The sequence below is a fragment of the Conger conger genome, chromosome 4, assembly GCF_963514075.1.
Source record: "Conger conger chromosome 4, fConCon1.1, whole genome shotgun sequence".
NCBI classification, from domain to species: domain Eukaryota; kingdom Metazoa; phylum Chordata; class Actinopteri; order Anguilliformes; family Congridae; genus Conger; species Conger conger.
The window spans coordinates 8,005,723-8,017,047 of NC_083763.1; the positions used below are offsets into that span (position 1 = coordinate 8,005,723).

The 11,325-nt window shown below is 43.7% G+C and overlaps 1 protein-coding gene across 1 annotated transcript; it reads left to right on the plus strand.

Moving 5' to 3' along the window:
• Positions 1-2,034: 2,034 nt before the first annotated feature.
• Positions 2,035-10,516, plus strand: lpla (lipoprotein lipase a). Its single transcript, XM_061238398.1, has 10 exons — positions 2,035-2,288; positions 3,847-4,022; positions 4,269-4,448; positions 4,929-5,040; positions 5,458-5,691; positions 6,411-6,653; positions 7,797-7,917; positions 8,111-8,293; positions 8,795-8,902; positions 8,991-10,516. The coding sequence occupies exons 1-10, from the start codon at positions 2,195-2,197 to the stop codon at positions 9,058-9,060; spliced, it is 1,521 nt and encodes a 506-aa protein (XP_061094382.1). The 5' UTR covers positions 2,035-2,194; the 3' UTR covers positions 9,061-10,516.
• Positions 10,517-11,325: the final 809 nt, after the last annotated feature.

Sequence of the window (11,325 nt, forward strand, 5' to 3'; positions counted from 1 at the left end):
CTCGGGAGGTACAGCACGGCAGTTGGAGTTGTCTGGCAGTTGGAGGGTTGCCGGTTCGTTTCCGCCACCCTGGGTGTGTCAGAGTGTGGTTGAGCAAGATACCTAACCCACAATTGGTCCTGACAAGCTGATTGGTGCCTTGCATGGCAGCTTGTCACCATTTGGGTGAATGACAAGCAGTCAGTGTAAACCACTTTGGACAAAAGCACTATATAAATGCAGTCCGTTACACAGTTTCACTTTGTTTAGTATCACGTTTTGTCGACTGAAAACATTCAGTATGACAAATATGCAGGAAATACTTTTTCACAACACTGTATATAGGGAAAGGGGTTGTATTTCATATAGGGAAATATACAGGAAAATAAAACTACTTGATACTTGAACCAATCTTACAGTCATCAAAAACGCCTCAAGATCAGGACCATCGCTTTTGCAGTAAAGACAAACACAAGACTTTTTCAACAAAAGCAAACCGCACTCCCTGCTTCCATTCCTCCACATTGTGCAAAGTTGGTTTCTCAGAAAATCCCCAAGAACAATGTTTCTTTAGTGGAAGAGACACATTTTGTGTTATACTCGGAAAGGGGAGGAATGGGTGGTGGCCATTTCCTTGACCTCCATTGGTCAGTTTAGGTTATGTGCAATAATTTCAAATAAGCAAACTGCCAAACTACATTTGTGAAGAGCTGCCAAGTAAACCTCCAGGACTTGCATCATGCTATGTCCTTCATTTGTCATTGTTTCAGTTATTTAAACATAAGCTCGACACGGTAGCCTGCATGCTAAAATCGTTCGGCCACAGGGCTCCTAAAACCAGACCTAATCCAGCCAAATAATTCACCTGTTCCATTAATCTGAGTAAAATATCGATTCGCCATTATCGAAGTTCATATGAGCCCATTGGGGACCGCATGTAAGAGCTGAATTAACACTGAACATTTATCTGTGTGTCTAGGTTGCACAGTTCTGTGACGCGTGCCAAGGATGGGCTGCATTCTGAATATTATATTCCGCATGTATTCCATAGCCGACCACTACACAATTACACCCAGCAGGACCTTGAACTATAATAACACCGCGCCAACAGTTTATTTAAGGTTATTCTGTAAGTATAACCAAGTAGCCTCCGAAGTGAGCATCGCTGGAATGTGTTAGCACTGCTCAAGTCATTATGTCAATGAGTTTTAGATTATGTTTTGAGATTTGATTTTCTTTCTCACGCGATTTTGCTAAACTGTAAAAGAGAAGATGACCAAGCCACACAAAAGGCGTTGGCTACGCCGGTTGACAGGCGGTCGAATAAACGGGTTAGGAGGCGAAACAGTCATGGGCTGATTGTCATTCTTCTGAAATCATCGATCTCAAGAAGAACAATTGACAAATTGGTAATGAAAAAACAAATTAATATAACTGCATGAAACTTCCCAACGGTGCATGCTGAAGAAAACTTAATCTGACTTAAAGTAAATTTGTATGCAATTATGCTAGAATGTCGTATGATGTCGTATAATGTTGTAGCCCAATTTTATTAACTCTAATACTTAATAGATTCATAAAATTATTTTAACATTTCAATTCAAAACGAATTTCAAATAATGCATTCGCCTATTCATCAATTCATGGCAAATTGTGCACCATTTATGGCTGCTTCTCTAAACACACTTCTTGTAAAAAAGGATGCATATTTTGTGTGCACTTTATATATATATTTCAAAATATTACAATATATAGTTATAGTTATTCTATTGCATATATGTTTACCGGATAGCCGCTAAAATTAGAAGGTACATCTTTATTCCATTAATTATCCAAAATTATAACTAAAGAAATGCTAAGCCAATACAAATTATGCTGTTTGTTCAGTGCGACAGGCAATTAGAGCGCTCTCAGGGCAGAATGAATATTGCTTGTGTTGTATTACTTTGCAAGAGCGTGTCCACGCCCAGCCCCTTGCACCAGACCAATGGAGCTTGAGGTATTTGCATGGAGTTCTAAGTTAAGCATAAAGCCACGTTTAGAGCGGCAAGTGTGGCAGACTTTACCAGAAATTTGAACCTGTGTGCAGTGATACCTAATACGTCTTGACCGAAGCGCTTTTATTACAGTGATCAGTCAATTTGGATTAACAATCAGGCTAGGAATTAACTTTTCTTCTGGACTTTGTGAGAGAAACGACTGAACCAACAATAATATGGGAAAGGAAAATATATGGCTGCTGGTTATTTGGATATCTTTGGCCAAAAAGTGTACAGGTTTTTCAACTACTACTGAAGACACTGTATTGAGTAAGTACAGATTACTTGTAGTACCATATGCAACTGTGCAATCTTACAATTGTTGATGATTGCATTTATTGATATTGCATTTAAATACTGACAAGTCTCTTTAAAAGTTCGAATAATTCACAAATATATGAACTAAGTTACAAACTAGAACTGGCCAAATTAAAGTCGCGAGTGTCTCATGACCGAAAGTAACCCAGAGCAATAAGACTGCACTGTAGGCATCGGTGCGTTTTCTGATGTCTTCCCGTATGATATATAGCCTATTATTTGTCATTTAGAATTAGCAGGGTCACCGACTATTATCGTAATGTGTTTCAAACTTTCCTCCACGTGTTTTAAACTTTGTTTCTACATGTTTACTGAAATACTATCCAACTGGATTGTAGTTTACTATAGTCTATTTCGTAACCTACTGTTTATACAAGCAGCCTACGTTGTACGCTGTTTTCAGTCTTTACGACCAATTATATGCAAGCGCATTGTGGGTGCAATTTATTACCTTTTAATCACATAGGCAAGCGTATTTAAATAACAGATTGGGTATATAATTTGTACAGTTACAATTTAAATAAATAATTCGGAGAGTTCCACGATTCAGATCATCCTATTTATTTCCGCAAGATTTGTGTTGTCAGGTAAACTGACATGGTCTATTATATCCTCTTCACTGTAAAACTTTAATCATAATTTCTATGTGAACTTGGGCAAATGCGTGCTTTGGCAATAGAGGGCGCAATTGCCCCGTTGAACTGAAATCACAATCGGTAAAAATTGTAGAGGGGTGAACATGCTGAATTTGAAAGGTTATCCACCGCGCTTCATCATAATTCAAATTCAGGAACCACATTAAATTAGTTTAGAATGTATTTTTCAGTGTTCAATTACTTTGTACGTCCTAGCCCATTCTTGTAAAGTAAGCATCTTTGTCATAGAATATGGTTGTTCCGAGGCTTCAATAAAGATCTGACTGGTCGTCATATGTTTAAAATTTGTCTGTGAATGATCAATATGGTTATTTATGGACCAAACCGGAGAAACTGTTACGTGTCAAGCTTAAAACTCGGGTGCTGAACATCAGAAATTGGATGGGTGTTCCTAATTTTGTAGTGTTCAATTATGACAGGTTGCACTGGCCCAAAGTTGGAAACCTCAGGTAAAAAAAAAGTATTAGTCCTCTCCAATATTGTATGTATTCCAATCAGACAGATTTGCGATTATTCAGCACAATTATTCTTTAGCCCGGAGGTGGAATGAGTCAATGAAATCAGTTGGCCGAGCTGATGGGTGGAAGAAGCACTTGGAAGGACTTTTACTCCCGCATCTTCCACCTCTGCATTGGTCTGAACTCGAAGTTTAACGCCGAGAGTTCCTTTCAAGCACGGTGTCTTATACCTGTGAAGTTTAACGCCCTGAGTTAATTTCAAGGACCGTGTCTTATACCCGCTGAGCGGCGCACTATTGTTAGAAGGACTCTGTTTGTTCATGATGTATCTTAAAAAATGGAAAAAACGTAGTTTATGTTTGCAAACATAGTGACGGCATGCGTGCACGTTTACAGGCAACACGACCGAGTGGATTACTGACCTCAGTGACATACAATCAAAGTTCTCGCTGCGAACGGCAGAGATTCCTGACGATGATCTTTGCTACATTGTGCCTGGACAGAAAAACACCATCTCTGAGTGCCAATTCAATCTCGAAGCAAAGACCTTTGTGGTCATTCACGGATGGACGGTAATAAAAACTATGTTTAATCATAACACACAATCATTATTCACATTTTTTTAAGCAAATTTAACAACGCTGCTTTTTAATCATTATTATTATCGCTTGCTTTGAGTGAGGCCGTTGTCTTAAAATATAAGGACCCAGAGGTAATGGCTGTGCGTGTTCGGGAGCGCCTCTCCCTGATGCAAAGTAAAAAACCTAATTTACGAGCGCGGGGGATGATCTCTGATCGCATTGTTTTGTCGTGCTCAGGTGACGGGGATGTACGAGAGCTGGGTCCCCAAACTGGTGTCGGCACTGTACGAGCGGGAGCCCAGCGCTAACGTGGTGGTGGTGGACTGGCTGGAGCGGGCATCGCAACACTACCCCACCTCCGCCGCCTACACCAAGCTTGCGGGCCGCGATGTGGCCAAATTTGTCCAATGGTTACAGGTAAACGTCCCCGAGAGACAACGAGACAGTGCCGAAGTCTGTTAGGCCTATTCGCCCCTTTTCCGTTGATCAGGATCAAACGAGCAGTAGTGCAGGAAGTCGTATGGTATTTTCAGCTGAATGAGTCTTTTCCCGCTCCTGTTGTTGATCTTCCACTGAAATTGAATCACTGTTAAACAGCAGAACACGGCAGTGTTGATATAACCCAGATTTCTGTCTGCACTGCGGCCAACATTCATTTGTTTGTGATGTGCGCAAAGATAACCATCTCAGGCCATTGCTAAAGGCCGTTCCCCTGCACAGCCACCAGTAGCACAGGCATGTGTTCTCAGCCTGAACTGTAAAAGAAATAGAATAAAGTCAATGTGAAAGTGTGGCTGAGACTCAAGACTTTAAAATGAATTTCCAGAAATAGCACACGCTTGTATTCAACGGCGTTAACGAACACGCTCATACTAAATGCCACCTTTTTTGGTGCAGAGGGAGCTGCATTACCCGTGGGAGAAGCTTCACCTTCTGGGATACAGTCTTGGCGCCCATGTGGCTGGGATTGCAGGGCTTCTGACGAACAACAAAATCAACAGGATAACAGGTCAGTGACCGCTTACAGTTACTCATTCAGTGCATTTTTCTACAGCTGCGCTCCAGATATGCCACATCCATTACACATCCATTCAATCCATTTGTGTGTGTGTGTGTGTGTGTGTGTGTGTGGAGTTAATGAAAACATCAAAGGCCATCCCATTATGTTCGGTATCTGCCCTCCAAAGCGCCTTGCTCTGACTTTGGGCCAGTCCACGTACGCTGCGCATTTCCCAACTGCAGCCTACTCATGTTGACAGCCTTCCAGGCCTTCTGAGAACAGCGCAGCAGCGTGCCAGGAAATCTGCTGTTTGAGCTGCAGGCGGCATTGTGAGAACAGCTTAACATCTCACTTCCAGATTTCCTAGAATCTGTACTAATTTTCCCTGTGTCCCACCACCCCCCCACCCCCCCTCCTCCCCTTCAGGCCTGGACCCCGCGGGCCCCGGGTTCGAGTATGCGGATGAGCAGAGCACCCTCTCCCCCGGAGACGCCCTTTTTGTGGACGTCCTGCACACCAACACCAGGGGCTCGCCCGACCGGAGCATCGGGATCCAGAGGCCCGTGGGGCACGTGGATATCTACCCCAACGGGGGCACCTTCCAGCCGGGCTGCAACCTGCAGAACACCATGATGATGATCGCCACATCTGGTTTCCAGAGTGCGTCACGCCATCACTCTCTCTGCTGTCTGCCTCCCTCTGATGTCCTCTGATCTGATAGTATTCACACAGTTCTGCAGCTGCATACAGTATTAACAGTTCAACACTGTTTGTCCTCTACACACAAAATGTGTGATGGGCAGTTCCTCAGTAACTCATGTTTGGGTGGTAAAGCCCAATACGGCTACACACAATGGAGACTGATGAGTTCTTTTTAGAATTGCCCTGTCTGAAATGAGTGATATGTTTTCATGCGATAATTCTTTTGCGATAATTCTTTTTTGTTTTCTGTAAACTTCTTTTAATATGTGACATGTACCTGAAAATATGAAAAATATGGAGTAATATAAAAAAATAGGGCACCCTGTACCCTAGAGGCTAAGGTACATGGCTGGGACCTGGGAAGTAGGCGGTTCAAGCCCCAGTGTAGCCACTATTGAGCAAGGCACTTAACCCCGCATTGCCCCAGGAAGGATTGTCCCCTGCTAGGGCTAATCAACTATAAGTCGCTTTGGCTAAATAACAAATCCGTCAAAAACAATATTTAATTATTTATTTACTCTGTTGATTAGTATTTACAATCGTATTATTATTTAATTACTTCTGTTCTAGTGTGACTGCAGAACTTCCACACCAGGAGTAACGCGCACTGGACTAACCTCGTCACTAACCTGTCCCTCTCTGTGCTCCCCCTCCCCTCCCCCCCCCCCCATCCACAGACATGGACCAGATCGTGAAGTGCTCCCACGAGCGGTCCATCCACCTGTTCATCGACTCGCTGGTCAACAAGCAGCAGGAGAGCATGGCCTTCCGCTGCGGCTCCAAGGAGGCCTTCAACAAGGGCCTGTGCCTCAGCTGCCGCAAGAACCGCTGCAACAAGGTGGGCTACGGCACCAACAAGGTCCGCTCCGTACGCAGCTCCAAGATGTACATGAGGACCCGCGAGATCATGCCGTACAAAGGTGAGGGCCATGGGCGCCGGCCGCCGGGGCTGTCAGGGAGAACCACCTTTTTAAAATGACCCTTATAGGACGCTCTCTCAGAAATACAGTGACCGTAGAGGTGCATTTCTGTTCTTCAAGGACCAAGTTTACCAACTGTTACCCTGAAAGTATAGTAATGTTCTCTTTGCGTACAAATTAGTGCGTTTTGCAAGCCAAAAAAAGGTACAAATTAATTATATGTTGCTAGCGAGGGGTACAGTTTTATGTAGCTATAGGGTACCGCTCCAGCGACAAGCATTTGTACCTTTTTAGGCACTTTTCGTGCCTTTATTTCTGAGAGTGCAGGGTACTGATGTGTTTTCTTTCAATAAGGTTAATCTGATGTGATAGATATCTACAGAAATTCAACAGAAATAGAAAGGGAGTACTAATGTGTTGTACTTTAAACAAGGATAAAATACAGCAATTTCCCAACAAGGCTATTTTTTTGTTGCATGGTTGAAGACAGACACGTTGCGGTTAAGATTGCGACATTATGATTGCGGAGGCATTCGGAAGATGGAATGTAGACCTTTGTTAAATAAATAAAAAAATAAATAATGGTTAAAAAAAACATTTCTGTCATCGCTGTACTGAGCAGAGGAATCTGTGGGTTGTGAAAGGAGTAGGGTTTCAGCTCTGAAATCACTACTGATTACATTGTTGGGCTACTTAGTCCCTGGGCCCCACTTCTGGGCTGCTAAGTCGCTGGGCCTCATTTGTACGATAATGGCCGCATACCTTGTCCACTTTAATTGAAGGAATGCGCCTGAACCGAACATGCGTGTTGCCTCCAGTGCTTGGCTTCCTCAGATTAGTGAGTCTTTCACCTTCAGACTTACTGTGTTGATAGTCAAGTTCTGCAGCCTAGCGACTAAGATACATGACTGTGACCCGGAAGGGTGGTAGTTCAAGCCCCGGTGTAGCCATCATAAGATCTGCACACCTGTTGGGCCCTTGAGCAAGGCCCTTAACCCTGCATTGCTCCTGGGGGATTGTCTCCAGCTGAGTCTTATCAACTGTAGGTCGCTTTGGATAAAAGTGTCAGCTAAATAACAAATGATTTTGTATTTATTGTTATTATAAGTCCTTTCTGAAGGCTGCTTTCTCCCCCTCCCCCAGTGTTCCACTACCAGGTGAAGGTGCACGTCTTCAGCCAGGACCAGCTGAGCTTCACTGAGCAGCCCATATTAGTGTCCCTCTTCGGAACGGAGGGGGAAAAAGAAGACATCCCCTTCACCATGTAAGTTTCTGCTTCGACGCCTCTGTGTTTTTACCCTAAACACCCCCCACACAGCGTTCAGGGCCGCAGGCGTCCTCTCTGAATACGGACGCACCCGAGGTCACACCGTACCCGTACGCTCTTCGCGATGTTGTCGAACGCCGGGCGGACGGCTGAGTGACCGTGTCTGCCTCCCCCCCCCCCCCCCCCGCAGGCCCTTTCTGAACAGCAACAGCACCATCTCCTTCCTGCTGACCACCGACGTGGACATCGGCGAGCTGCTGATGGTGAAGATGAAGTGGGACAAGGACTCGTACTTCAGCCTGTCTGACTGGTGGGGCAACAACAAGTTCAGGATCCGCAAGCTGAGAATCAAGGCGGGGGAGACACAGGCCAAGTACGTATGCGCAGGGGAATGCGCTTACCGATCCACATGTACACTCTCAGAAATATCGGTACATTTTTGTTTTTTAAGGAACTCATTCTCAAATGTACCCAGGAGGTATGATAATGTTCTATTTGGGAGCTAATACATATCTTTTACAAGCAACAAAGGTACAAATGAATTATGTACCCTGCTTTAAAAAACAGCTCAAGCTAGGTTTTGAAACAGCTGGTAGCTGCTTGATTAGTTCAGACCAGCTCTATACTCAACATGGCTTGACCAGCTCAAGCTAGGTTTTGAAAAAGCTGGTAGCTGGTAGATTCAAGCTGGTCTCAGCTGGATTTTACACCAGGGTATTGCTGGGTTAGGGTCAGTGTACGTGCCTGTACCCTAGGGTACCTCCCCAGTGATAAACGTCTACCTTTTTAGACCCTTTGTATATTTTCTGAGAGTCTCTTTAGGAGACTCCTAGGATGCCTAAACCATATTTTTAACATTGGGCTCTGGTTCCAGGGTGATCTTCAGTTCGAGAGAGGGGGAGTTTGCGTACCTCGTGAGAGGAGGCGGGGACGCGGTCTTCGTGAAATCCAAAGAGGAGGAGAGTAGCCAGAAAGCGGAACGGTAGGTCTGAATTTCGGCACGGGAGCCGATTTTAGGAGTCACGCTTACGGTGTCGCTGTTGTTTAATTGGCGGATGTTTGTCTTCCAGGCGGCACAAGCTGAAGATGAACGGCAGCCTCTTCAAGGGAAACGCTGAGGGAACAAGCCTCCCAAAATAAGATCGCTCAAGTTTGTACTGTACATCTCATATCAGTGTTTTATCACATAGTCATCCGTGTCTACCGCTCGCCTTGAATATGAATTTTTCAAGCACGGCCTGTCTGTCTAAATCATTTCACAGGCATTTTTTTCACGTTGGTCCACATCCAGAAACTTTTATCTTCTTTGTTCTAATGAAGGGCTACAGTAGCCAGGTAAACAGTGTCTGGCAGACGTTGTCCTCAACAGTTCACTGATATTGTTTGCATAATACATATATGTAAACTACATACAGTAAGTTCACTGATATTGTTTGCATAATACATATATGTAAACTACATACAGTAAGTTCACTGATATTGTTCGCATAATACATATATGTAAACTACATACAGTAAGTTCACTGATATTGTTTGCTTAATACATATATGTTAGCTAAATACAGTAAGTTCACTGGGATTCCTTCGTTGTGCCTTATAGCTTGTGTTGAATACGTAGATTGTTTCGATTAAATGTTATACATATATGCAATTCTTCAGATAACCGAGATTTTTCTTTTCTCCAAATCTAAGATAGAAATATATTAATCGCAGAATGTTCACACGTGGTGCTCGCCCTCGGGTAGAGAAGCCATGCGCACTGCTGCAAAGCTCAGGCCGGCCCTATTAACTGCTACGTATATCACAGGGACCAAAGACAGTAGCTTCTAACAGAATCTGTTACATCAGTTATCGTTTCACTGATTAAAAAAAAAAATCGTTATTGAGTGTTTATTAACCACTGTGCACATCTCTGAAATTCTGTTTTGTGCTACTCGCATTTGGTTATCGTGATTGGCACAGGTCACTTTAAGGGCTCCGGTGCCCGCCCAGTCAGCCCAACATCCACGTCGGCGTGGAACCAGCCAGATCGTTCCAACTGAGATCCTGCTTCATTCAGGGGGTCCTGGCGGGGTGGTGGCGCAACGTGTGAGCCTCGCCTCCAGGACATCCGTCAAACAATGCGTTCGTTTCGAAAGTTAAAAAACACACCAGACCTCGGCCTTTTCACCAGCTGCTCTGCGTTGCTTTGCTTTTTCAGACATACCGTCATGCTTTTTTTTCCTTTTTTTTTTGCTGAGAGGTCAAGCTAATGTTCCACGACGAAAAGGGTCAGAGCCTTCCTGCAGACCTGGACGGGTTGCACTGCACAATAGTCCACCACACATTTGAAGGCTACTTCATATTCTATTTATTGAATGTATATATGTGTATATTAAGCTGTAATATATTTTGCCAAGTTTCCAATGCTGTCTTTTTGTTTTTGTTTTACGATGCTTATCTTTTTTTTTTTTTTAACTGAGTGTATTTGAGTAGTGTGTGCGGCCTGAATCGAGTACTTTACTTGGATTGGTTCTGTGCGGTTTAAGTGCGGTTGCCATTCGGTCCTTATGTGCTGCATGAAAATATGATATTGTAATAAACTCAGTACACGCGACACGCAGAATTGGTCTTGTACTTCTTTGATTTGTCTTATTGCTTAATTCATCATGGGGATGAGGGGGAAGGGGGGCTCATCACAAACTCATTTTTTGCAATATGTCTGAATATGTGATGACACACATTGTAGGCATTACAGTGGTTGGATGCTGTGGAGGATTACCCATGGTTCAGTGGTTCCTCCGTGTGGGAAGCGCATAGGCTGGGCGTAGGCCCTCACGGTGGTCATTAGTTCAGAGGTGGAAGTCCAGGAGAAAGCGAAAGCCCTCCACAGCATTTCGTTCCGATCACATGGATTTGCTGATTAGCCAAATTCTTCAGCCAGGAGGTAGAAGCACTTTAGTGGAAACAGCTGGCTGAGTTCACGGGTGGAAGGAGCACATGGACTTCTGCTTTCTGACCCCTGGACCCCCTCAGATGGTGTCGATGATTACTTCCAGATTTATACTTCACTCATCAATGGAGTGATGGTCTATTTCGATTAAGCTCTTTGTTTTATTTTATTTATTTTCATCTTTTGCACATATGTACAGTTCAGTACCATTATACAGAACACATTTCATCAATATGCAGGAGAGGTTTGGAAACCCCAGGGGGCTTATGCTAGAACCTCACTTAAAAAATAAAGGGGTGGAAGGAGTTAGATAGTTAGATTATGTTGCTATCCTGACAAATTTATTCTGAATCTTGTTTGGTTCGTCTCTCGATACTAAGTTACTTTGGATAACTATACAGTGGATTTTCAAAAATGTTACAACTGAACATTACTTTTCAAGAACAATGCAAAACGGCAGGAGAAACATCCTG